The 27,856-nt window shown below is 46.7% G+C and overlaps 1 protein-coding gene across 3 annotated transcripts in view; it reads right to left on the bottom strand.

The window, feature by feature from the left end:
- Window positions 1-27,856, bottom strand: part of LOC102233367 (FRAS1-related extracellular matrix protein 1-like) — a 47,224-nt gene that overhangs the window by 10,574 nt on the left and 8,794 nt on the right. For 2 of the 3 annotated variants that reach the window (XM_023338930.1, XM_023338931.1), the window contains exons 9-23: window positions 14,279-14,623; window positions 12,652-12,794; window positions 12,233-12,429; window positions 12,064-12,154; window positions 7,442-7,609; window positions 7,153-7,361; window positions 6,483-6,576; window positions 6,035-6,287; window positions 5,772-5,966; window positions 4,019-4,207; window positions 3,744-3,940; window positions 3,490-3,673; window positions 3,258-3,402; window positions 979-1,120; window positions 600-798 (exon numbers count right to left, since the gene is read on the bottom strand). In XM_023338930.1, coding sequence (XP_023194698.1) covers window positions 600-798; window positions 979-1,120; window positions 3,258-3,402; window positions 3,490-3,673; window positions 3,744-3,940; window positions 4,019-4,207; window positions 5,772-5,966; window positions 6,035-6,287; window positions 6,483-6,576; window positions 7,153-7,361; window positions 7,442-7,609; window positions 12,064-12,154; window positions 12,233-12,429; window positions 12,652-12,794; window positions 14,279-14,623 — 2,751 coding nt within the window. The remainder of the gene's footprint in view (window positions 1-599; window positions 799-978; window positions 1,121-3,257; window positions 3,403-3,489; window positions 3,674-3,743; window positions 3,941-4,018; window positions 4,208-5,771; window positions 5,967-6,034; window positions 6,288-6,482; window positions 6,577-7,152; window positions 7,362-7,441; window positions 7,610-12,063; window positions 12,155-12,232; window positions 12,430-12,651; window positions 12,795-14,278; window positions 14,624-27,856) is intronic. The other variant, XM_023338932.1, reaches the window with a different exon arrangement.

The raw sequence follows: 27,856 nt of genomic DNA, 5'->3' as shown, positions 1-27,856 counted from the left end.
CCACGTCAGGAAGAAAAAGGTTCTGATAAACACCAAAACGTCTCTAACGGGTCGAAACAACCAAGAAAACTAAAAACTCCAATGACAAATAAAACATTTTCATACAACACCTTGTTGGAAAAGTGGATCAGAACCAGAATCAAGCCCAGAACTGGATCCAACTTCCTGAGCCATTCATCAGTCTAAAAAGTTCTGACCCAGATCTGAGCGCCTCTGAAGCTCCTGCCTTGCTCAGCAGCGTGCCGGCAGCCAGGTTCTGGGAGCGACCCGTGTTTGTGTTTCGGATCAGCACCCAGAGGAGACGGGTCCGCAGCTGCTGCGCCTCCTCCAGGTTAATTATTCACCGGCTAACGAGGCCCGCCGTTTCTCACCTCGGCTCCTCCAGGACCACCGGGCCCGGCGCCAGAAGGGCCGGGCCCGGCGGAACCGTGTTCACCCGACTGGTAAAAATGACAGGAAGGAGGCGCTAAATAATGCAGGACCCGACTGACCCAGGGGGCTGCAGAACCGGGTCTTTGCACATAAACTGGATCTGTTTGTTTTAAAGATGTGTTATGAATCAACTGAGTCAGTTCTGGTTCTGATTCAGTTAGGCTGACCTGAATCCACCGTGCGAATGGAGATCAGGAAGCTCTGAATTGGAGACTTATTGTCCTCGTCGCTCAAGATGAAGCGGAAGCTGTCTTGACCTCTGAACCCGACGCTGCTGGTTCTGTGATGGTACCACACCCGGTTCATCTCCACCTGTTCCTGAGTGAAGTTCTGACCTGCTTCAAGGTCCGTCCAGCTGGACTCTGTCTGCAGAAACAGAGGCAGAAGCTGAGCGGTGGGACGGCATCCAGATCTGAGTTTGACTCAACTCTTAACGCCGCGCCGTTCAGCACGGGTCCATTTGGGTCAGACGAAGCAGACAGAACCTGGAAACCATGCAGAGTAAGACTGAAACACCAGCTGTTGGACAACAGAGACACTCGTCACCTTCAGCAGAAGTTTTCCAAATCTTGGTGCCGTGTTGATGAAGAAGAACACCTGGTGAGCAGGTGTGTCCAGATCGGCAGCTTCCAGAACCGCACCGGAGATCACTCTGCGCTCCCCAGAGTCCAGGTCCAGTCCGGTGTTCCTGCAACAACAGGAACCGGTTTGGTCTAGACTGCCTGGTCCTGCAACAAAACCTCATCTGGAACCAGCTACTAACACAACCAACCTGTTGACAGTCAGACGCTCCTAAAACCATCAGTTCTATCCAGCAGAACCAGAACCAGTACTTGTTCAGCTCATTGGTCTGAGCGGTCCAGTATATCTCTCTGGGTATTTGTCTGAATACCTGGAGTGTTCCCCGTGATGAACACCACTGTGGCTGCAGTTGGGTTTAAAAGGTTTGGCTGCGACAGCCAGCCTGGGGATGTGGGGCGGCTGAGGGGTGACAGTGGAGCCGGTCGATGGCGACAGGCAGTGAGGTCAGAGTTCAGTCTGAGGAACCCAGCCTCTGCGGGAGCTGAACCTGCTTTTGCACTGGCAGGAGGAAAGCTTACGTCCCTCCCAGTATGTGGCGTTGTTCATTAAACCATTGGAAATGTCCGGAGTGCTCAGCCATCGCCCAGAAGCGTTGTTTACTGAGATAAAGATGGCCGCCGTAACGCTCTGTTTACGACTTTAAAGATGGCCGCCGCAACGCTCTGTTTACGGCGGTAAAGATGGCCGCCGCAGCGCTCCATTTACGGCTTTAAAGATGGAAGCTGATTAAAGCTAAAAGAAACTCGCCGGGCGTTCCTGGTGACTCGGCTGCGCTCTCGGCCTGTAGCTCGGCCGCAGTGAGATCCGGGCTGAGGACGCCAACCTGCCACACAATGGAGTCTCTTATTTGGACCGACCGAGCTGAACTGGTTCAAAAGGTTTTTTATTTTTCTAAATATTTCTGATTTCTGAAGGTTTCTGAAACATTTTCAGGATTTCTATGTGGCTAAAGACTTCAGATATCTGACCGTTTTGGTACTTCTGGACCAGGTACTGGATCCATTGTTGGACCTGGTTCTGGATCCAGTGTTGCTGGTAGCTGTAGCGGGACAGCAGGAAGCAGAGGTGCTGCTGATGCCAGGGGTTTGGGGGGTTCTGACATCAGGAACCATCTGTTTGCTTCTTCACTCGGAAATAAAATCCACGCAGGAGAAGCTGCAGCTCATCCTGCAGGAAACCAGGAAGCAGCAGCTGCCAAGGCGCCGTGTTCTTCTGCCTGACTGGAGTCCACTGCCCCCTCCTCACTGCTCCCTCCTCACTGCTCCCTCCTCACTGCCCCCTCCTCACTGCTCCCTCCTCACTGCTCCCTCCTCACTGCCCCCTCCTCACTGCCCCCTCCTCACTGCTCCCTCCTTACTGCCCCCTCCTCACTGCTCCCTCCTCACTGCTCCCTCCTCACTGCCCCCTCCTCACTGCTCCCTCCTTACTGCCCCCTAAAGGCTTCATCTAGACCTGCAGCAAACAAAGGTCAGGTAACGTTCCTCTCCACAGGTGATCAGGTCAGCAGGGCCCGACCCGGCTGGGAGACCTTTGACCCCAGACTTTAACCTAGATCATTCTGAGACTGAGATTCCAAAAGTCCAGCAGTCAGACATCTGGACTGTGAGCCGCTCAGGAATCAGATCTGTGTCCTCTCCGTGTCCCCGGTCTCTCAGGACGTCCGCCCTCTGTCCCCAGAGGAACGTCCTTCAGACATTTTTCCGTCCCTGACGTTCAGGTCTTCCTGCTGTTGAGGACCAGATGGTCCAAAAAAGTGTTTCCATGGTAACGTCCTTCCAGCAGGACAACAGCTTCTGGTTCGGCTCTCAGATTAAATGCGTCTCATCTTTGTTATTAAAAAGGATCATGAAAAACTGGAGGACAAACTCTGACCTCTGACCTCAGGGTCAGATTTACAGCTTTGATGTGTTTAAGCTTTAAACCACACGTGTGTGTGTGTGTGTGCATGTGGGTGCGTGTGTGTGTGTGTGCACTGATGAATTGATTTACTTTTTTTTTAAAGTAAACTTTTTGCTGACAATTCATAAAAACGGTGGAGGACAATTCTTCACTGAGGGATAATAATAGTAACAGTATTAATAGTAATGGTAGTAATAATAAGTCTTCTAACCTCCCACCTGCTGAGGCAGCGTTTGCTGAATGTAACTAATAAAGTAACTTGTAATCTAGTAATCAGTTAAGTAATTTACTTTTTTAAGTAGTAAACAGAAATGAAGCTACATTCTCCAGTCCCCTGTGCGTACCTGACCAGGTGTGGCATGTTGTCGTTGACCGGCAGCACCGTGACCCAGGCGGACCCCCCCACCGAGTGGACGCCGTCGCTCAGTTGCAGCAGGACGCCGTCCTCCAGGGTATCCGAGTCGTCGTGTACATACAGCACCGTCATGCCTGCAGGGAGGATACAGACCCAAAACAGCGGTTCTGTCTGTAGAATCGGACCCCAGGACCTGGGACCCGGCCCGTCGGCCTCCTCACCTTGACGCAGCTCCTGAAGGGTGAAGGTCATGACCCGGGCGCCCGCCCCGCCCTGCATGTTGTGGACCAGCTGGCCGTGACTCGGGGGGCGCTCCACATGGAAGGTGAGGAGGTCGGCCGGGACGTCCAGGTCACAGGCGTCCAGAGTGGGCGGAGTCAGCTCCTTAACCCCGCCTTCCTTCACCTGCGGGAGGAACCGCAGGAGTCACTCACCTGTTTCATGTTACCATGGTTACATCTTCGATCAGACGCACGGTAAAGTTGGCGAGCAGCAGGGAAGGCGGCTCGTCATTGGTCGGGTTGATGATGATGTAGAAAGGGACGGGGGCGGAGCTAAATGTGCCGTCACTCACTCTGATGGACATCTGGTCCGCCGTCGGCTCCACCCCTCTGTGCTCTGATTGGACGTACCTGATGAAGCCCAAAGTCAGGTGGGTCAGGCTGAAGGATTCTGGGAGAAGACAGTCGGGTCAGGATCCAGAACCGGAGAGTCTGGGTTGGGTCAGGAACCAGAACCAGACATACGGACCAATGGGTATTCCTACGCCGCTCTTCTCTGAGCCTGGCATCGGCAGCACGTTCTCCAGGAAGCCGTGAAGGGGCGGAGCCTCCAGGTGAAAGGTCAGGTCCTGGGGGAGGCTGTCTGGGTCTGAGGCCCCGAGAACCCCCCCACACAGACAGGCCCTGGAGCCTTCATCCACCAGCAGCAAGGACTGACCTGGAGACACGGAGACAGGATGATGTAGAACAGCCAGGTGGTCCCTGATCTGGGCTCTGATTGGTCCTTATTAACCGAGCTTAGTCCCTGAGAGACCAGACCTGGAGCAGTTCAGGGGCCGGCCCCGTCCCTGTGTAACAGAGTTACAAATGTGTTTCTTTGTTAAATTATTATTTCTTATTCATTTTATATTGAGAATTTGTGAATTTTATCTTATTCAGTTATTTTTATTTATTTTGTTGTTTTTGCCTGCGGGGGTCGCCCTTCTGCTCTCCGCCTCGTTTGTGTTTCCTGGGCTTCCGTAGTTTATTCCAGCCCTCATAGCTCCTCTGCCCCCCCTTTTTCCCTCAGGTTGTTCTGCGCTGCTGTGGGTCAGTCAGAGGAAAGTTAGCTGCTGAGATATGTTTGTTTTTCTGTATGGATGTTGTTCATGTTGATGTCTTTACCATATGTTGTTTATTATTGTTTGTTAGTGTGTTATTTTGCAGTTTTGACCGTCATTGTGGTTTTTTTATAAACAGTTTTATTATAATTTCCTTTTTTATTTTGGTGCGAACGACCGGTGCTAGTCCAGCACAGCTCGGTTGAACATTGTTTTTATTTTCACATTTTTAGAGCTGGAGTGCAGGGAGAAGGAGTTGAGGAGGTTGTTCATTTGTTTTCCCTTCTTCCCCCAGGTATGTGTTTTTATTTTTAATTTATACTTTTTATCTCTGTTTATTTAACTCTGTCCCACTGTATTGTGTTGTTGTGGCCACCAGGTGGCGTTTTTCTCCTCTTGTTTTTAGTTTACGATTTTTGTGAGAAGATTTCTGTTTTTTGTTAACTTTTGTTAAGTCTGAGAGAAAAATAAAATGTTAGCTGAGAGCGTTGTTCTGCGCTGCTGTGGAGTCAGAGTGCAGGGAGAAGGAGTTGAGGAGGTTGTTCATTTGTTTTCCCTTCTTCCCCCAGAATAAAAAAAAAAAAAAAATCTGGTTGAGACCCACCTGAACGACTTCCGAGACTCATTGATGCCACCTGTTACACCTGCGTGTTGCCTCTGAAGGGATCCGGTGTGGCCCGTGTATTTTCAGGCAGTTAATTTCTTCGTTTTTTGTTTATTAAACTAAAATCAGATGACGACTCGGTTCATTGTTTCATTTTTAATTTCAAACGATAAAACGAACTGCCTGAAAAAACACAGACCGAGAGCCTAGCGTGTCCCAATTGATTGTTAGCCCCGCCCCCTTCGCTCCCTTGATCTCCGAGGCCACATCCATGCTGACCAAGTTAGGAAAGGCAGAAATATGACCATGTTCACCAAGCAACCTGAAAAACAATCTGTTTTTGTTCCTCTCTGCTGGTCGGATGAATTCAAACGTCTCTCTGTAGCGACCTGGGAAAGCAGAACTAACGTTGCGATGCAGAGGCACAAATCTGTCATGGAGCTGGTCAGAACTCACCAGAACCTCTCTCAGGGAATCTGGACTCAGGTGTTTATCAGAACACTCTGAGCTGATCCAAGTCGGTCCGAGTTCTCTGCTCACCAGAACCGGACCCACCCTTTGGTTCCTAATGGTCTTACCCAGAGTGACTTCAGGAACCTTGTTGTTCACAGGAAGAACCGTGATGTTCAGGTCATAAACAGGAAGCGTGCCGTGCAGAGGGACAGGTGGGGGCGGGACGTCTCCATGGCAACAGTCATCCATCACTCCGGCCTCTCCGTCAGAGATGATGAGGGTGACCGTGTCAAACACCGGCCCGGGTCCGATCTCTGCACCTGAACACAGAGCGGTGTTCTCAGCCAGGTCTAAAGACCTGCGGGCCCTGAACGCAGCACGGACTCACCTGAGTGGACGTAGTAGACGTGTCCCTGCAGCAGGTCCTGCTGGGAGAACTTGTCCGTCTTTCCGCCGGCTCTCTGCAGCTCCCCCCGGCCAGGACTCCGGGCCAGCATGTAGGTCAGCCTGGAGTCGTCGCCATCCTGGTCCGTGGCCGACAAGAAGTCCGCCGTCACCTGGACCCGCCCCCCCTCCTCGCAGCTCAGGGATGTCCGCAGGCCCCCACCCAGCCGGGGGGGCTCGTCATTCATCGGTCGCACCTAAAGAAAAGGCAGGTAGACGCTTGGATGACCCAGTAGAACCCTGGACCCGCTCTGTAACCCGGTTGAACCAAGGTTTAGCTTTGTGAAACTTATGGATTCCAACAGGTGGAGGGGATGGAAGATTATCCAGAACTCTTCCAGCCTGACCCGTCTACTGGTGCTATTGGATGATGTCGCTACTTACAGACTCACCTGAACTTGTAGCACAACGACCTTGGAGTTCTGACCGTCCGTCACCTTCAGACCCACCTCGTCTCCTCTGGTCTCCGAGTCGTCGTGGATGTACCTGAGATGTAGGCAGAGAGAGCTTAGAAAACACAGAACAGAGCCACAGCTGCAGGAGTCGGAGAGAAACATGTCCTTTAGGAGAACTTTCTGGACAGAAACGTTTGGTGCTAATGTGACAGGAGGAAACCTTGAGGAGACCTCCTGCTGGGCTGAACGTACAGGACTGGACTTTGCACCACGGCACCGGGCCCTCTGCTCACCACCACCAAGCAAGCTGGGTGAAGAGTTTTCCCAAGGACACAACAGAGGTCGGTGGAGTGGGTTTTGATTCAGAAACGTCCCAACTGCGGGACAAACTCCTACAACCAGCATCATCCTCACCTTCAGGAGAGAACAGCCAGCAGAACACAAAGACCTCCTACTCTGGAGAAGACAACATCCTCATCTTCCTCAAGACTTTATCTATGGATAAACCATCTGAGCCCACAAGGTGCCTGACTTCCCACCACTTTGGGTCAGAACCAAACTAACATTTTCAAGCATTGATAAATGAACTTGAATCAAAGCTCTGCTGAGCTGGAGGCTGGGTGATAAACCAGGAAGAACCAGAGACCTGGATGAAGGCGAGTCTCACCTGAGCTGCAGACCTCTCAGGTCAGGGAGCCTGAACTCGCCTCCCTGCAGCAGAACCCCACCCTGCAGCTCCAACCAGCCGTGCCGTGCCATCTTCTGCACCTCCACCCTCAACTCCTCTTCAGGACTGTCCTGGTCCTGGACCAGGAGGTGCTCCTCCGTGACAAAGGCCGCGCCGCCCTCCTCCACTCGCAGCAGGTTGGTGAAGGCCTGAGAGACGACAGGGTGAACCAGAACATCCACAGAAACACGACCTCCATCCACTCAGAGCAGCTAGGGCGATCTCTGACCTCAGGTGGAAGGTTGTCCACGGGGGTCACTGTGATATTGAAGACTAGGCCAGAGACGGTACCGCCGTGCGGGTCACTGACGGAAAACGCAAACTGGACAAAGAGCGGGTCAGGGCCAATGTCCTCCACTGGGGGCATGAAGGCCACCTTCATGTGGTTGACAGCGTGCTGCAGGGGCAGAAGATGGAGGACAGTCACTAGAACCCAAAATCTGGTTCTGGTCCAACTCAGTCTGCTCTAGGAAGAAAATAGCTCCAAGTTTAGCAAAAGATATGGAAGAACTCAAGCTGTCATCAAATGTCATGTCAGAAGAACTGAGTAAGGTGGTGCAGCAACAGACAAGCCTGATGCACAACTGAGAGAAACTATCAAAGAAAAGGACCAGAAGATAAAAGAGTTGGAAAAAAGGGTGGAGGACCTGGAACCGTCTGCAAGAAAGGAGAACGTATCTGGACTCAAGACAACGACGCACATACGCAGGACAACGTAATGATGCAAAACCAGAAGAACTTCGTTGTCTTGAGCAGCAAGTCATCAAGTTCTTCAGCAGCAAAGGGATTTTACTGGTCAATAAGTAAAATTACTTACTGACCAGTAAGTTATACAGCATGACAAGCAGCATAACAAGCAGCATGACTTGTATAACAAGTACAGCATGACTTGTTGTACAGCATGCCGCAAAAACCAAATACAAATCCAGATAAAAGGAAGAAAAGACCAAATACCTTCGATTTGTGAGTACAAAACACAAAACTGAACTGCTAAATGTAAAAAAACTAAATCATGTGTTAGTGAATGAACACCTTTGCTTACCGAATACAGGCCACATGGACCAGGAGCTGTAAGACACTGATAAAACTTAACGGTTCTCCTGAGAAGCCAAGGCGCCAACTATTAGAAATCTTGTTGAGATGGAGAAATATAGACGAACAGAACAACATTAACTTGAACCCAACATTACAGGGTTGTTTTGTATTCCTGTCTTTTGGTTCTGAACATACTGATGGAGGCGAACAACATATCATTTAGTCAAGAGTCAAAGAATTCAATCAAAGAGTTTTGATCTTAAAGATCATAGATGTTATGATATAGAAGCTGATATAGACCCAGAGACCAGGGTCAGCCATAAACAGTGAATATTGTTGTGAAGACAGTATTAATGTCTTTTTAATTCACTTTAATAGTAGGAGCAGACACAGCAACTTTTCTAAAAAAGCCACCTTCAGAAATCTGATGAGAACTTAATGTGGTAACAATGTGAGGACGATGACGATCATGATGTTCAGTCAGAACAGCTTAACGATGCTTCACTGCTCGTTAGGCTGGACTGAGATGGACGGTTGTTACTAAAATGATATTTTCTGTTGATAACTGAGGGACATATTTTAATTAGTCATGCTTATCAAACTCCTGTCTCTTCCATAGACGAGTTTAGTAAGAAAATATTATGATAGGCTCAATGAAAATGTTACTTTTATTTGTGGAGATTTTCACATTCGTTTGCTGAAATATAACGAGAATACCAAAACGACAGAATTTATAAAACTGTGTTTGGTTTAGGTTTCTGTCCATTAATATTAATACCTACATGAATAACAGTGTCATTGACTGATAATATTTTTAGTTCAATGTGAAAACAAAAAGTGGATTGTTTATCATTTGCCATGTTTACTATGTTTGATATTAATAATCAGTTTAATTATCACAAAGCAAATTACTAATTTAGTTGGAATAAAATCACATGAAGCTGTGGAAGAAATGAAAGCAGAATTATTAAACTAATTATTAAACTATAATTGGCCAAATGTTCATGTTAATGATCTTAACCAGTCATATAATACTTTTTTGGAAATATTTATAAGAATGTATCATCATCATTGTCCCCTAAAAGCCGAAGTCACGTTAAGTATTTGACCAGTTGTTTTTTAAACGATTGGAAAATGTGAAGCCTGATTAACACCCTGACTGGAGCAACATGGGCAGACATTATAGACTTTACAAGGAGTTCATTGCAGAGGCAACTAAAATCTATCAATAAAACATCCTTTCTGAATATCACCTCATGGACTCTGAACTGAATGCGTCTCTCTGAGCAGAGCTGACGGCGTGTTGGACAGTTCTGGACCGGACGCTTTCGAGCGTCTGGTTAGGAAGCGCATTAAAAACCTTTGGTTGAAATGGAGCCTTTAATTCCAGACTCCAGTGCATACAAAACAGAAAAAAATAGTTTTCAACGTTGCGTTAATCCATTTATAGTCTGAACAGTTTATCTTGAGAAAATAAATGACGGTGCAGAAGTAAATTAGACCGTAACATGCGCAGTTCGCTGCAGAACCAATGTGGACTGCGAAGAATTAAACTGAGCTCATCCTGCGGTTTCAATAAAAGGAACTTTCTTTGACCAAACGGAAGTTGGTTTCCGATTCAGGAAATGGCTAAAGGGCGATTCCACCTAATTTTTCACTACCTTCCTCATCTTTAATTGACTCTAGTTTATAAACTACAACACCTGGACTCTTCAAATCTGGACTGGATTATTCTGCTCTAATAGCAGAATAATTTAATCCATGTTTGGGATTTGTGAAACCTTTTTCTGATTTGTGAAACTTCACTAAAGTTTAGATTACTATTCACACTTGTTCCTTGCAGTTTTTTTCAAATTCAGTCCTGATTCAAAACCACTTTATTAATCCCAAAGGGACATTTAATATTTGTGTAACTCATTAATTCTTCAGAGTTATTGTAGATGGTGATGGCTTTGGAAGGAAAGATCTTCTGCAGCTCTGTTAAATAGAATAGAATAGAAGTACTTTATTCATCCCAGCAGGGAAATTACCTCGCAGTTACAGCATAGAGACAAGACAAGAGAAAAGACACAATAACAACGTCCGGGTGTTGAGTCTGGAGTTTGGCTGCAGTAGCGCTGATGACGTCACAGGCCACCGCTGCATCAGCTGATGGGGGAATGTAAACAGTGATCAAAATGGCGGACGTAAACTCCCTCGGTAAATAATACGGCCGCATTCCCACAGCCAGAAGTTCAATGTCTGGGCTACAATCTGTTCCTTCACGTTAACATAACCGGGATTACACCACCTCTCATTCACATAAAGTGCAATCCCGCCGCCCCTCTTCTTCCGACTCTTGGAAAAGTCCCTGTCCCCGCACCAAGGAAAATCCAGGAACCTCCACGCTGTAGTCCGAATAAGCGAGTGCAGCCAGGTTTCCGTGAAGCAGAAGATACTGCACTCCCAGTACTCCTTCTGGGTCCTAACCAGTGCCATGAGTTCGTCTGTCCAATTTCCCAAAGACCTCACGTTCCCTACAATAATCGCCGGTACCGCTGGCCTGCGCCGTCTCTTCTTCTACCTCCGTTTAACTCCAGACCTGCAGCCCCGTTGTCTCCTCCGTAACTCCTCCGGGACCACAGGCCCGTCTCCGGGCAGCAGCAGAGGCCCACACAGCGCAATCAGCCGTTCACACGCGCAAACAATGCCGCTACTCCGCTCGGCGAGGTTCTCCGCAACCAAGAGTATAAAAAGTAGCAGAAGAACGCAGAGAACATCGACAGAACCACATCCAGCCATTGTGGAAAGCCCAACTGATGATCCATGGGTTCTTCAAGCACGGATCCTTAATCGGTTACAGCAAATATAAACAGACAAACACACACGACGGGAGCTGCGTCTGCAGGCAGCCAGCTGCGCCGGCGCCATCTTGAAAAAAAAAAGTGAAGTGAAGTTTCATAGTCTCTCCCTGGTTTAACGCACCTGGAGCCAATGATGGATCATTAGAGGCCTAAGAAGATCATGGACCTGCTGAAAGGTTGTTGGTACCAGGAGAGAATAAAACATGCAGGATGCCGGGCCTCCAGAACCCACTTTGGATACCCCTGATCTAGAGTTTATAGATCTAGAGTTATTAATGTAGATCTTATAGATCTAGAGCTTATAGATCAGGTACGGCATCAGGAACCTGTGACCTGTAGGGTTTCATATCAGTGGTTAAATAGTTACTAGAGTAATAGATTACAATATGTACAGATGAATAAAGTCAAACTTAAACAGTAAAATGTTTTCCTCCAGGTTCAGTAAATTATTTATATTTTATTTAAACCAGTGGTTCCCAAAGTCTGGGAACCACTGTGAGGTTTGTTAGTATTTGAAGATCCAGGTCAAATCTACACGCGTTTGAGGCGAACTGGAACTGAATGATGATTTCAAATGATGACCTTTGTTGCTTTAAAAGAGCCATAAGATGATCAAATGTTCCTCTGAATCCTGGCAGGAAGAAAAAGATTTTCCTTTTTTGGTAAATTATGGGTTTGTTTGCTATTTGTTTTATTTCCTGAGTTTAATGTTGACAATTTACCAAAATAAAGTGAGAGTTGATTAGGAACAGAGACCCGAATGCTGATTTTGGTGCTGATCTGACCGGGTCGGGCCTGAACCGCCTTAAAACCAGCAGAACTGAACCACCTCCTCAGGACCGGTTCTGATGGAGACGGATAGTACCGGATCCGAAGTAGTGAAACTCTGACCTCATTTATTCATCTGCAACATCCAACCTCCTTCTCTCAGCTACATAACGTGGTTCTGATCCGGGTTCTGTGTGTCTCCCACCTGAGTGAAGGACTTCAGACCCGGAACGGTTGGGTCCTTCTTCAAGTAGCTGCTGCTGTCTGCGTAGAACAGACGACCTGCATCCATCAGTCTGAAAGGAGAGACGGCGCCATGGTGAACAGGCCTGCATGAGTCCCAACTGGACTATGACCGGGCTCTGGTTCCGTACCCAGGCTGGAGTGGGCTGAAGCAGGACTGCGTGATGATGTAGGTCAGGTCAGAGTCTGGATTTTCCCTGTCTGTGAAGTGCAGCTGAGACTGCGAGACGTGAACCACCTCAGTCTCCCTGACGACCAGAGATCGGACGGTACCGGGAGCCTCTACCGGGAGCAGGTCCTTCACCGGAAACACGTGGACCACCACCGTCTGCAGACAGAGGACAGGACGCCTAGAGGACAGGAAACTTGAGAGGACAGGACGCCTGAGAGGACAGGAAACTTGAGAGGACAGGACGCCTAGAGGACAGGAAACTTGAGAGGACAGGACGCCTAGAGGACAGGAAACTTGAGAGGACAGGACGTCTGAGAGGACAGGAAACCTGGGAGGACAGGACGCCTAGAGGACGCCCCAAATTTCAGTCAGACTCACGTATGTCTGCGACAGATTGGGCGGCTGGTGGCTGTCGGAGAGCAAGATGTCAAAGGAGTCCTCAAAGGTCTCGTCTCCCGAGTGCTGGTAGTAGATCTGACCCTGAATCAGGTCTTTCTGCAGGAAGCCGTCCACAGAGACGCCTGCAGGACGGAAACCAGAGTCGCCTGAACAAACTGCGGGACATGAAGTTGGATGGTTTGTCTAAGCAGTGGTGTCCAGTCCTAAGGAGGTACTGCGCCACAGCTTTTAGATGCAGCCCTTCTCTAACACACCTGGACCAAATGAATGTCTTGCTACCTGGCCTTTGCCTCGCTGACTGACTGACTGACTGCTGGAGAAGGATTCATGCATTTGACTCGGATGTCCTGGAGCAGGGATGCATCTAAAAGCTACAGCATGGTGCATCGGGAGGACCGGACTTCACCACACCTGATCCAAATGGATGGAAGACTTTGAGTCTCCAGATACTCTCACCTGGTAGTGTGAGGGTCCCAGGGGCCATTCTAGGGTCTGACCTTTAGGGGGGCTGAGCCCCCAGCAGGGCTAAGACCCATGAGAAGATGTTTGTTGGTGCAGTTTTCTAAATCTAACTGCTTATTTACATACAGTACATTCATAAACAAAATTAAGAGACATGTCGTCAGTAATTCATAGAATAAAAGAACAATGTTCATTTTACTCAAACATATACTTATAAAGAGTCAAATCAGACAAACTGATCATTTTTTCTAGAGCTGCAGATTCTCAGTTTGAAACAGAATCAGACCGCATCATACCTGCTGTCAACATCTGCTAACATTAATGAGACACAAGCAGCTGTGGAGTCACACAGTCCTAGTGTGGAAATTAATGTAAAATCTACTTAAAACTATGCATTTCATTTAAAGAACATTTTACTAAATTCATAGGATTAATAAACCTAAAACCAGTTTATTATCAAGGTAGAAATTCTAGTTAATGACTAGTTCTTACTAGTCATTAACCTGAACTTTACTTGAAAATCCTACGTAGAAATTTCATGACCCTTATTTTTATCTGAACGCTATGCAGCCGTTGGCCTTTTTTCTTCAAACAAGAATGAATGTCCATCTATGGAAAAGTGGACATTATGAGTCGGGGTTTTAATATTTCAGTTCACAGTTCATGAAGTGAGACAATCAGTACCAAACACTATATAGATATATATAGATAGATAGATATAGGTCTATATACTGTATATATAGATATGTATAGATAGATGCGGGTTGATAGCAGCTCACCGCGGCTGCGTAGTGTCTGTCTCCAGGCAACCGTGACGTTCAGCGTCGGTTCGTTGCGTTCAGCCAGGACAGTTTAGCTGACCTTAATATTTCCTGTGTTTTATTTTGGTCATTATTGTTAAATTTAGCGTTGATGTGTGTATGATAGGCGTTTCTATCGGACAGTTATGTATCGGTTCAATACGGGACAAACATTAAACGGCCAAATATGGGACAACTCTGTATTTTACGGGATGGGTGGCGACCTGATTCAGGGGTTGCTGAGGTCCAGTTTTAGGGATGGTAAAGATAAAGCTCCCCTAAAACTGGACTAGTAGCGCCAATGGGTAGTCCTTCTACCTCAGTCAGGTTCACCTCAGTCTCACCTGTCTGGTGGGTGGAGCTCTTCCTGACCAGCCAGCCTGCGCGAGGGGCGCTCACCATCTGGTACAGGATGAGGTCGTCGCTGGAGTCCGTGTCGGTGGCCAGCAGCAGGTACTCCTGCAGTCGCACGGCGCCGCCCTCCGGCACCTCCACCGCCACATTGTTGATGAGGAAGGGCGGGGAGTCGTCCTTTGGCAGGATGTTTATGGGAAACTTGTGGCGGATGCTGTGGTGGCCGTCGCTGATGCGGAAGATGATGTGGTCACGGGTGGAGTCGCTGTCGGAGTGATGGTAGATGACCACGCCCTCCTTCAGGTCCCGCACCTGGAACATGAAGGCCTTCACACCTGGAGGCAGCAGAAATCACATGATCAGGGTCAGCTCTGGTTTCAGCAGAGCAGGATGGTTTCGTTCAGGAGGGTACAGGAAGAGCAGATGGGCGGGGCTTCAGATGGTGGGCGGGGCTTCAACTGATGGGCGGGGCTTCAGCAGTCACCAGCATCCTGGAGATCTACCAACTTCTGTTTCAAAATTCAATATTTAGTCACTCTTCCCAGTGACCCGGCTCACCTGGTTCATCCTGGTTTACTCAGGTACCACTACTACTATCTTATTATTGCCACTGATAGTGTTTGTGTTTTTCTTTATTATTATCCAATGTTCCGTACATTTTACTGCGTTCAACTAATTGTGCTAATTCATATTTCAAAACGTTCTGCTTCTTCTGGAGATTTCTGCTATATCTTTTGCTAAACTTCACTATTTTACTTTTTGAAATATTTATGCTTCTGTGCAAATTTTTTGCCCCATTGAAATACATTGAAATTTTTACAAATTCCACAAAAATGTTCTACTTTTTCACAGCTAACTACTTCTGCCTACTTCAACCTAGAAACTTCACTCAACTTTTAAACAAGTCACCAGACTTTAAACTATATTCAAATGTCTCGGCTCTCAGATATCTCTTACAGTTTTCCCACAGTTGCAATTTAAGTTTTATGCAGATTTTTGATGGTTTTCAGGTTGACAGTGTAATCCTATGGTGGATTTCTCTAACTGCTGTCAGTTGTTAGAGTCGACACCAGGGGGGCCCAAAGTGGGCCCTGGAGGCCCGGCATCCTGCATGATTTATTCTCTCCCTGGTACCAACAACCTTCTCAGCAGGTCAATGTTCCTCTTAAGCCTCTAACGAGCCATCGTTGGATCCGGGTGCGTTAAACCAGGCAGAGACTAAAACATGCAGGATGCCGGCCCTCAGGGACCACTTTGGGCCCCCCTGGTCTAAACTCTAGTTGTTGTGTTCCGGGGTTCTTTGTTTTCCTTGTGGGAGTCTGTTTGCTGCTTCTCACCATCTAGCCACCAGATAGCGCCAGACTCACCTCTCTCCGGAGTGGTGTGTCATCCTCCTGCGCACCTGAGATCAATCTGCTCGTCAGGCAAGGTGTACAAGAGGAGCTGACTGCCAGTACTTCGATGCCTGAGTGTTAGCCAGTAACGGTCCTCCTGGATTTCCTGGTTGGCAGTCACGCCGTCCCTCCGTCACCACTGCATGAGCCTACCTGTCCGTCCTCTGTTCCACTTCCTCGTTGCCTTCTGGACTTCTGTGGCTGAGCTCTGGACTATCTGGATCCACAAAGTGACCAAGTCCCCGGACACTTCAGCAAACCCCTCCTAAACTCCGAACCTCCGTCTAACAATGAGCCGAGCGTTTCTGTGAGCCCGCTTCTCCCCTGGACGAGACCCGTCGCTTCACTATTTTTTCCAGTTTGTGTTCGCAATAAACTCACTTAATTATATACGTGTCTCCTGTGTTGTGTTCTGCATGTGGGCTAGATATATTGAACCCATCATGACAGAACACTCAGGCCAGCAAACAAGCCCAGCAGATGCAATCAGGAGAACATTAACTGAACAACACACCCTGCTACAGTCGCACGAAACCGCCTTAAGAGAACTTGGCACACGACAAGCCGAGACCAACCGACAGCTAATAGAAATTGCTAATTTTCTAAAATGCTCTGTTCCTCCGACTCCTTCCCCAGATCCTGCTCCTGTTCCAGACCGGCCAGGCCAACCCACGTTTTCCCAGATCCATCCTCCAACCCCAGAAAGATTCACAGGTGATCTGAGCAAGTGTCAGGGTTTTTTGTTGCAATTGTAACCCACATTGCGTTCAAGGATTAACAAGATTTTAAATAATCCGAATTAAAATTTATCCAAACAGTTCTTAAAGTCTAGCTAGGTTCGGCTACTGGAGGAGATGGCAATTTGTAAAGCACAGAGACAGTAAGATGGTGCAAATTGGTGAGTTGTATTTAGTATTTACAATATATATACAATATATATACACATTAGTCCATAGTGTAAAGGAAAAACAAGTTAAAGTTCCTTATACCAAGGACGTCCACCAGTCTTTGTTGATGATGAAAAAAAACCAAAATAATCCACTTCCTTCAATGGGGACTTGAGCTGATCCTCCAATTGGGTCGGAAGAATGTTCCCAGATGATAAGTCTTGTGTTTCGGTATCCTGCTTATTTTAGCTCGCCAGTCTGGTCGGTGAAACCAGACAATCCTTGCTATTGTCAAGATCCCTCCAGCCACTCCTTGCGCGAGGGATCTGCAACGCACCTGGCCTGTATAAACAGACCTAATTAATCAGTTACATGTGCAGACGTTTCATAAGTAAATATAACTTATGCAACCAATATTGTTACGCAACAAATCAATATACAATCACAACAGGCTGGAAGACTAGTGCTAGCATACTAGCTCCCTACCAAACACTCACCAGTTCCCTCTTGACTAACCGTGATTCTTGCAACGTTTGGTTGAGTAATCACCCGGCTGCAAGTTAACAGACACACACGATTGAAAAACAGACAATAGAGATCTGAAAACCTCGTCGGGAACAGACCAGAAGCCTACCTGCACATCAGAGTCCCGCAGCGTTTCCTGCCTAAGCTGCGATTTGCAGCCATATAAACTGTGCTGCCAATTTAGGACGCTGATGTGCAGCTGTCACATGACGTCAGAGCCACGCGAGAACACTATTGTTCTCGCCTGGTTGGTGTTAAATAAATTAAGGGGAAGAGGAAAAAATGTTTAAGTAACCCTTTAAAAAATAAATCTAACAAAATGGAAAATAAAATAAATAAACTAAATCTAATATAGAAAATGATCCTGGTTACATCCTCCCCTCTTTAATTCCTGCACGTCCCGTTGCAGGGTTATTTAAATTAATTTTTTTTTCTGGATATTCACATTAGAAACTTGACTAAGAGCCTCAGCGTACACATTTGCCAAACCATGCAATAGAGCCTGAACTACTGAAATGAGTGGCTTACCCAACACAGGATATGTTAGACGACTAGGAGGTTGACGCTGTCGATCTGATCGCCTGGGCAATGTTTCAGACTCAATTGAGTTATAGGGTGAGCTGACACTTGCAGGACCTATAGATGACTCAGATTGAACGACCAGATGACCCTCAGCGTCAGGTTCTTGAACTTCAGGTAAGTGTTCGTCAGGTACTTCTCCCTCCATGTGTACTTTCACAGGCTCAGCTACATGTGGTTCAGAAAGTTCCTCTGCCTCAATCTGTTCCACAGGTAGCTTGTCTTCATAGTGAGACAGTGATGAATCAGTTGTTAAACAGGATTTTTCATTTTCAGATGGACTAGCAGTCTCAAGGTCTGTACTCTGAATTAGAGGTACAGGATGCTCTGGTGCTTCAGCATCACTTTGAGCCAAAGGTGAAATAGGCTGCAAAGTAATGGATTCGGGTGATGACTCGAATTTTCTCACCTTCACACTGAATCTGGTTGGGGATGGGATGGAAACTTCTGGCACATATGGCTCAGCATCCTCATCCTCCTGCATCGCATCAGGAACATCTGGATGGCAACCATCCTGGCTGCGAGTCTTTCGTTGTGAGGCAGGCATGGAGATGGAAGGGTCTTCTGTGGAGCAAACTGGCAGGAAACCACAAGGAAGCAACAGGTCTCTATGTAAAGTACGAGTTGGTCCCTCTTTGTGTTCAGGTTGTACAGTGTAAACTGGTACATTTTCAGCTCTGTTAACAACTTTGTACACCCCTGGTTCCCATCTATCTGCCAGCTTGTGCTTACCCCTCAGACGGATGTTGCGAACCAGTACTCGATCTCCTATCTCCAAACTGCATGGTGTAATTTTCTGATCAAAACGGGTCTTGTTCTTTGCAGCTGATTTGAGGGCATTCTCAGAAGCTAGTTTGTAGCTTTCTTTCAGGCTGGATTGCAGATTCTTAACATACTCTGAATGAGAGATGGATGATTGTTCTCTGACGGGTAAACCAAAAGCCAAATCCACAGGAAGACGAGGACAACGACCAAACATGAGTTCATAAGGTGTGAACCCTGTTACCACATTTCTTGTACAGTTATATGCATGTACTAAAGGTTTGACATACTCTCGCCATTTTGACTTTTGTTTCATTTCCAGGGTTCCAAGCATATTGAGCAGAGTGCGGTTGAAGCGCTCGACTGGATTCCCTCGTGGGTGGTACGGGGTAGTACGGCTTTTCTTCATGCCTACAACTTCACAGAGCTCTTTAATGAGCTTGGACTCGAAATCTGTACCCTGGTCTGAATGTATACGCTCTGGAATTCCATAATAAACCATAAATTCATTCCAGAGGTACTTTGCAACCGTCTTTGCCTTCTGGTTGGGGGTAGGAATGGCAACTGCAAATTTGGTGAAGTGATCAGTAAGAACAAGAATGTCTTTAGTATTACTACTGTCAGGTTCAATGGTTAAAAAGTCCATACATAGCAGTTCAAGTGGTCGGCTTGTTTGAATATTTATTAATGGAGCTGCTCTTTCTATTTGAGCTTTACGCCTTATGCAACGACCACAGGTTCTGACAAAAGTCTCCACCTCTAATGTCATTTTGGGCCAAAAGAAGCGTTGGCGCACCAGATCAATTGTTCTTTCGATGCCCATATGCCCCATATCATGGTGCAAGCTCTTTAAAACAGTTGGTCGTAACTTGGGCGGTAGGATTAACTGGTAGATAAGTTTATCTCCATCATGTCTTCTCCGATATAGGATTCCATCCACCAACTCTAACCTGTTCCACTCTCTCAGGAGCAAAGGAAGGTCAGATAGCTCCTCTCGAACCGATGGAAGGACCTTCTCCCCAGTCTCCAGCTGATGAATGACCTCACGAATAGCAGGGTCAGCTTGTTGTTGTTCTTGGAGATCGACCTGAGATAGAGAGGGGATTAGAGGCAAGCCATGCAACTCTTCATTGCTGAACCCATCAGGGATGGAGTTAACAGAGACAGATAGAGACTCAACCAGTGCGACAGATCGACTTAGTTCAGTTTGGTTCTGTGTTCGGATTATACAACTCTGACAGATGGCGTCCACAATTTCAGGGGAAATGTCATGGGTGTTTTTACCATTACCCAACTGACTGGTCAGATGTTGAATGAGCTCCCTCTCTCGGCAGTGCTGGTCACTAGAAATATCTTCATGTGAGCGTCGGGACAGAGCATCAGCATCCAAATTCTGTTTTCCAGCACGGTACTGCAATTGGAATGAGTAGGTAGACAGTGCTGCTAACCACCGGTGACCTGTAGCATCCAGCTTGGCTGAAGAAAGAACATAAGTGAGAGGGTTGCTATCTGTGACAACTGTAAAGTTAGTCCCATAGAGGTAATCATGAAACTTCTCAGTAACACTCCACTTCAGGGCCAAAAACTCCAGTTTATGCGCAGGATATTTTGACTCACTGACAGACAGGCCTCGACTAGCATAAGCAATAACACGCAGCTTGCCCTCCTGCTCTTGGTACAATACTGCTCCCAACCCATTTGTACTGGCATCAGTATGTAAAATGTATGGCAGCTGTGGATTTGCAAACCCAAGAACAGGTGCTGTAGTCAATTTGGAAATGACTGTTTCAAAAGCAATCTGCTGATGGCTAGTCCATTTATCTCCAAAGGATTGCTTTGGATCCGAGTACTTTCCTTCTGGTTTCTTCAGTTTTGCAGGGCTGCGGGCAGGAGGATAACCACGGGTTAACTCATTAAGTGGTTTGACAATAGCAGCATAGTCTTTAATAAATCTTCGGTAATATCCAGCAAAACCCAGAAAAGATCGCAACTCTTTAAGGTTGCGGGGGACTGGCCAGGATTTTAAAGAATCAATCTTTTCTGGATCAGTTTCAACTCCTTTGTCAGAGACAATGTGTCCCAAATAACGTACAGATGACTGAAAAAACTTACATTTCTCTGGAGAGAGCTTTAGTCCAAACTGCTTCAACCGGGAGAGCACACGCAGCAACCGTTCCTCATGTTCTTCCAAAGTGGCAGAGAAGATGATGATGTCATCGAGGAAGACAAGGACCTCTTTAAGATGCAGATCTCCCATGCATCTCTCCATTAGCCGCTGAAACGTGCTAGGTGCATTTGTAATTCCTTGCGGCATCCTGTTCCACTCCCAAAATCCAAGGGGAGTTACAAAAGCTGTTTTAGCCTTATCTTCTTCTGCCATCTCTATTTGATAATAGCCAGATTTTAAATCCAACACAGTGAACCATTTGGACCCTGTCAAAGCACAAAAAGATTCTTCCAAATTAGGAAGGGCATATGCGTCTTTGATAGTTTGAAGATTCAGTTTCCTGTAATCTATGCATAGCCGGACGGAACCATTACGTTTCCGAACCACAACTATTGGAGAGGAAAATGGTGATTTAGACTCTCTTATAATGCCAGCTCCAAACAGGTCTCTAAGATGTTCACGGACTGCCTCCAGATCTTGGGGATGGATTGGCCTTGCTCTGTGTTTAAAAGGCGTTTCATCATTAAGTTTAATGGTATGTTTAACTGCATCTGTACAGCCAAAATCCATATCATGATGAGAAAATACTTCAGGCATGCTGTTCATTTTGTTGATAATATGTTCCTTCCACTCAGGTGGAATAGGAGAGTCTCCAAAATTAAACTCCAAAATGGTTCGTTGTGAGGTTTGAGATGTGATTTGTTGTGACAAAACAGTAGGTGCTGACCCAATGTCTGCAATAATGGTTAATGGTGATATGAACACCTCTTGCTCTGATTCATTCTTCATGATCACTGGGACTTTATATGGTGGATGCTGTGGCAGTGTAATTAGACAACTCTGAACACATAAACCCCCTGGTAAAGGCGAGCTAGGGTGTTCAACAATGGCCCACTTATTGGCAGATGGAGAGGCGTTTTTAACAGAACCCTCCAAGACAATGGTTTGTCCAGGTGAAATAAGGACTGGAGTGGTGCTTAACAGCCTGACAGTCCCTGCATTTCCTAATTGATTTTGCTGGTGCCTTAACTGTAGCAGTTTCAGGACCGCTCGATATCCTTGGGCCATGGATTGAAATTGTACATGGTTACTGCTAAGATGTTGTTCATACAGTGGCTCCAGTGTGTTCATGCCAATAAGTACATTAGATGGCCTGTCAGGACTAGTATCTGGGACCACAAGAGCGAGAGTTGGTACCTCTGTGTTTACTCCTATGAAGTCTTCAGGGAATGTGATGACCAGCTCCACGTACCCCAGATACGGAACAGACTGTCCAGCAGCACCTTCAACCTGTAACAAATTATCCAGAGGCAGTACAGGTTGGTTGCTTAACTTATCATTATAGAAAGAAACTGGGATCGTTGTCACCTGTGAACCAGTGTCTAAAAGGCAGTTACACACATGACCAGAAATGTCAACAACAGCAGCACACTTTGATCCAATCAAACCTTTGGGTAGCTGAGTGGGTAGTTTATTAGCTTGGGCTTGCAGTTTTGTACATTTAACAGTCTTTTCTTTAATAAGGGGACCGGTTTGGCTGGGACTGGTTCCGGTTTGTCCCGCAACAGGAACCATGCCTAGTTTAACTTCTTCTGAAAGATGTTCTGCTGTCGCTGAGCAAACTGTTTCCTTTTTCTGGCAACAAGAGCAGGGTTTGGTTCATTATTACATTGTGGCTTAATATGACCATTTTCACCACACCTGAAACAATAACCAGGTTTAACATGGACTGGTGGGAACTGTTTGGATGTCACTGTATTGCCCCCTTTTTCACCCGGCTTACTGTGTGTTACTTTAGGTTGTGATGTAGTCCTGGGCTGGGTGGTTGTGGATGTTAGCTTAGCCAGCTGCCGCTGTATATCTGCCAGTTGTTCTGCCAACTGCTGAGTCAATTTGGTTAAAGCAGCAACTGCTCCACCATCACCTGCATCAACAGAAACCAATTGTGCATGATTGACTACTTTTTGTTTGTTGGACCCCAAATATTGTCTCATCCGGGAAGTTTTAGCTGCCTCCCTGTCCTCTTCAGTACGTAGAAGTAGTAGCAATTCAGAGAAACTAGGTGGGACCAATTTCTTTTGTTTTAATTGGAGTTCAGCAATCAAAGTATTGTCCCAACAACCCCTACAAAACTGGCTTATGAGATGCCGGTTTACATCCTTGGCTAACACACCACCTCGTTTCAGGGCTAAGTTTAATGCTACCTGCAGCCGCTGGAGGTATGAAGATGGCTTCTCCCCTGCATCTTGGAAAGTGTCCATGAATTTTGCAAAGAGTTCTTCTCCATCTTGCACTGTGCCATATGCCGAATCCAATATGTTCAGATATACAGTAGGTGGAGTATCTGAACTTAGATGCTTCAGCATATCAGCGGCTGGGGGAAGTAAACTCTCCACGATCCTCCTTGATCGCTGCAGCTCAGAAACTGATGGGTCTTTTAGTAGCAGATCCACTCCTGAATGCCAGGTCTCGTAGTCTGCTTCATGTGCTGGTCTAGGCAGCCGTCCAGAAAACACTCGGAGCCTTTGTAGATGGTAAGCACTTTCCTCAGTTTTCATAATGTGTTCCACCACGTAGCGCTGGACTTCGGGTGGTTGGATGTCATCATCATGAAGAGAAGGTCTCTGTCGTGAGGTAGGTTGCTGCTCAAGTCTCTGTCTGGAAACTGTAGGATCAGTGGCGGTTGACAACGTTGGCTCTTCCTTCATTGTTGGATCTGCAGCTGCTGCCATAACCTCAGACTTCTCATCAGGATCCTCCATCTTAGCAGCTGAGTGAAGTTCAGCAACTGATTGTCCAATCTGAGTCATCGTGGATTTTAACACCTCTGCAAAATCCATGCCAGAAAGCTTTGCAAGTTTCTGTAACTCAAATAAATAAGAATGAGTTTTACTCTGTGAAACATGTTCTGCATATACAACAGCTAATTCAGAGATGAAAAATGTGTCTGACTTTTCAGATGATTTGAATGAATATGGTAAAATGGAACGCAATTCAGCTACTGCTGTACCACTGCTAAATTCAACCACAAACTGGCCCTCAAACTCAGAGTCAGCTTCAGAAATGATTTCAGTCTTTGTTATCTTCCCATATTGTTTCAAAAAGTCAAATACTTCCTCTTTACCATCTTCATCTGAAATGCCTTCAACCAAAACAGAGTTGGGAATTTTTACGTCGAGTTTTTGAAATTCATCCATATTGTTGATGACAAAAAAAACAATGATTTGTGTTTACAAAATGCCAACAACCTCCTGGCTAGCTCGCCAAGTTATGTAACCCACATTGCGTTCAAGGATTAACAAGATTTTAAATAATCCGAATTAAAATTTATCCAAACAGTTCTTAAAGTCTAGCTAGGTTCGGCTACTGGAGGAGATGGCAATTTGTAAAGCACAGAGACAGTAAGATGGTGCAAATTGGTGAGTTGTATTTAGTATTTACAATATATATACAATATATATACACATTAGTCCATAGTGTAAAGGAAAAACAAGTTAAAGTTCCTTATACCAAGGACGTCCACCAGTCTTTGTTGATGATGAAAAAAAACCAAAATAATCCACTTCCTTCAATGGGGACTTGAGCTGATCCTCCAATTGGGTCGGAAGAATGTTCCCAGATGATAAGTCTTGTGTTTCGGTATCCTGCTTATTTTAGCTCGCCAGTCTGGTCGGTGAAACCAGACAATCCTTGCTATTGTCAAGATCCCTCCAGCCACTCCTTGCGCGAGGGATCTGCAACGCACCTGGCCTGTATAAACAGACCTAATTAATCAGTTACATGTGCAGACGTTTCATAAGTAAATATAACTTATGCAACCAATATTGTTACGCAACAAATCAATATACAATCACAACAGGCTGGAAGACTAGTGCTAGCATACTAGCTCCCTACCAAACACTCACCAGTTCCCTCTTGACTAACCGTGATTCTTGCAACGTTTGGTTGAGTAATCACCCGGCTGCAAGTTAACAGACACACACGATTGAAAAACAGACAATAGAGATCTGAAAACCTCGTCGGGAACAGACCAGAAGCCTACCTGCACATCAGAGTCCCGCAGCGTTTCCTGCCTAAGCTGCGATTTGCAGCCATATAAACTGTGCTGCCAATTTAGGACGCTGATGTGCAGCTGTCACATGACGTCAGAGCCACGCGAGAACACTATTGTTCTCGCCTGGTTGGTGTTAAATAAATTAAGGGGAAGAGGAAAAAATGTTTAAGTAACCCTTTAAAAAATAAATCTAACAAAATGGAAAATAAAATAAATAAACTAAATCTAATATAGAAAATGATCCTGGTTACACAATGCTCTATCATATTCAATCATTCACCTCAGAGTTTTGCTCACGACAGCGCGAAAATTGCTTACGTTCTGTCCCTGTTGTCCGGGCAGGCCTTAGCTTGGGCCCAGGCCCGGTTTCCATCACCAGCCAGTTTTAACTGCTCGTTTGATGCATTCTTGAAAGAGTTTCGACAGATATTTAGTCATAACTCAGACAAATCATTTAACTCACGTGAATTAATGAAAATCAAACAGGGCCAGCGTTCTATAGCAGACTTTGCCATAGATTTTAGAATTAGAGCTGCAGGTACCGATTGGAATGCAGCCGCATTAAAGAGTGTGTATTTTAACGCTCTAAATGAAAGTATTAAGGATGAACTTGCCACCCTAGACGAACCGGAGACGTTAGAAGACCTAATAAGCCTAACACTGCGGCTCGATAATAGAATCAGGTCTCGTGTCAGGGAAAAGAGTCGGAGAGAACCGCCGGCTAGGCATCCAGGTGGCATTAACACCACTCTAGCGATCTCTCCTTCCCAGACTTTTCAGGACCCCAAACCCATGCAAGTGGGCCGGACTCGCCTCACACCAGAGGAACGACAAAGACGTATTTCCGCTCGTCTATGTCTGTATTGTGGGTCCCCAGGTCACTTCCTTGCCCAATGCCCGGTCCGTTTAAACCTCCAGGTCCGCCAGTAGGGGCGAGGAGGTTGGCGGACCACCTCCTATGCAAAGACTCTCCTCGCTTATCATTACCAGCCACCGTAATCCACCAGAACCAGTCATTCCCCTTGTCCGCCTTGGTTGATTCGGGATGTGAACAGAATCTCATTGACAGTTCCCTGGTCCAACAGATGTCAATTGAGACTGAACCCTTAACAGCTCCACTACGCGTTTCTGCTCTCGATGGAAAGGCCCTTCCCCAAGTAACTCACTGCACCAAACCACTACATCTAATAATCTCCGGAAACCACAGTGAACAAGCTTCATTTTTGGTTTTCCCCACACCCTGTTCTCCCATCATCCTTGGTTTCAAATGGCTCCAACAACACAACCCCCGTATAAACTGGTCCGACAGGCATATTGAATCCTGGTCCTCTTTTTGTCACTCCTCTTGTCTTCGCTCAGCTGTCCCCCCAGGTCCTCTACCGGCAGACCTGCAGGAAGCCGATCCGCCTGACCTGTCAACCATTCCTCCTGATTACCATGACCTCGCTCCAGTTTTCAGTAAGTCCAAGGCTCTATCATTACCACCTCATCGGCCATATGATTGTGCCATCGACCTCCTACCTGGTGCTCCGTTACCCACAAGCCGCCTATACAATATCTCTCGGCCAGAGAGGGAGACCATGGAGAGATACATCAAGGAGTCTCTGGCTGCCGGCATTATCCGCCCATCCTCTTCTCCCTTGGGGGCAGGATTCTTTTTTGTGGGTAAAAAAGATGGATCACTTAGACCCTGCATTGATTATAGAGGGTTAAATAACATTACCGTCAAGAACAAGTATCCCCTGCCTCTGTTGTCCTCTGCCTTCGAGCCTGTTTTTATAGTGCAACCATTTTTTCGAAACTTGATTTAAGAAATGCCTACCATCTTCTCCGAATTCGCAAAGGAGATGAGTGGAAAACAGCTTTCAAGACACCAATAGGTCATTTTGAATACCTAGTAATGCCATTTGGGTTGTCAAACGCCCCTGCCTTCTTCCAAGCCCTGGTAAATGATGTTTTGAGAGACTTCTTAAATGTTTTTGTATTTGTTTATCTTGATGACATTCTGATTTACTCCAAGTCTCTAGAGGAACACAAACACCATGTCCGCCTGGTTCTGCAACGACTCCTGGAAAACAAGCTATACGTCAAAGCCGAGAAATGTGAGTTCCACCAGTCATCTGTGTCCTTCCTTGGATTTATATTAGGAGGCGGACAGGTAAGGCCAACAGAGGAGAAGATCCGAGCTGTGCTGGAGTGGCCGACCCCAGAGACCCGAAAACAACTACAGCGCTTTCTGGGGTTCGCAAATTTCTACCGCCGCTTTATTCGGAATTACAGTCAGACCGCCTTACCACTAACCTCTCTCACCTCGACCAAGGTCCCATTCAGCTGGACCCCGGAGGCGGAAACCGCCTTCACACGTCTAAAGAACCTGTTTGCCAACACTCCCATACTCATCCAACCAGACCCGTCCAAGCAGTTCATTGTAGAAGTTGACGCCTCAGACACTGGAGTAGGAGCCGTGCTCTCCCAGGTCTCCTTCCACGACAATAAGACTCACCCGTGTGCCTTCTTTTCCCGCAGATTATCCCCTCCCGAACGAAACTATGACGTAGGAGATCGAGAACTGTTGGCTATAAAACTGGCCTTGGAGGAGTGGCGGCACTGGTTGGAGGGAGCTGAACACCCGGTGCTAGTCTGGACCGATCATAAAAACTTGTCATACCTGCAATCTGCGAAAAGACTTAATCCCCGTCAGTCACGTTGGTCATTGTTTTTCTCCAGATTTAACCTGTCTATTTCATACCGTCCAGGGTCTCGAAATATCAAGCCAGATGCACTCTCCCGTCTCCACTCGCCTTATGACTCTGAGAAGGTCCCTGCCACAATCCTCCCTCCCAGCTGCACCGTGGCAACTGTCACCTGGGAGATAGAAGATCTTATTAAACAAGCTCAACTCTCCGAACCAGCCCCCAACTCGTGCCCACCTAATAGGATCTACATTCCCACATCGATCCGAGCCCGTGTTCTCCAGTGGGTTCATGCTTCTAAATTCTCAGGTCATCCAGGAATCAGTCGAACCATTGCTCTCATCAACCGTAAGTTTTGGTGGTCCTCCATTCATAAGGACGTCAAAGAATATGTCTCAGCCTGCACAGTCTGCTCTAGAAATAAGTCTTCCCATCAGCCTCCATCCGGTCTCCTTCTGCCACTACCCATACCCAGACGCCCCTGGTCCTACATCGCTGTCGACTTTG

The sequence above is a fragment of the Xiphophorus maculatus genome, chromosome 9, assembly GCF_002775205.1.
Source record: "Xiphophorus maculatus strain JP 163 A chromosome 9, X_maculatus-5.0-male, whole genome shotgun sequence".
NCBI lineage: Eukaryota > Metazoa > Chordata > Actinopteri > Cyprinodontiformes > Poeciliidae > Xiphophorus > Xiphophorus maculatus.
Note: the sequence above shows the minus strand (reverse complement) of the source record. Positions and strands in the feature narration are given on the sequence as shown.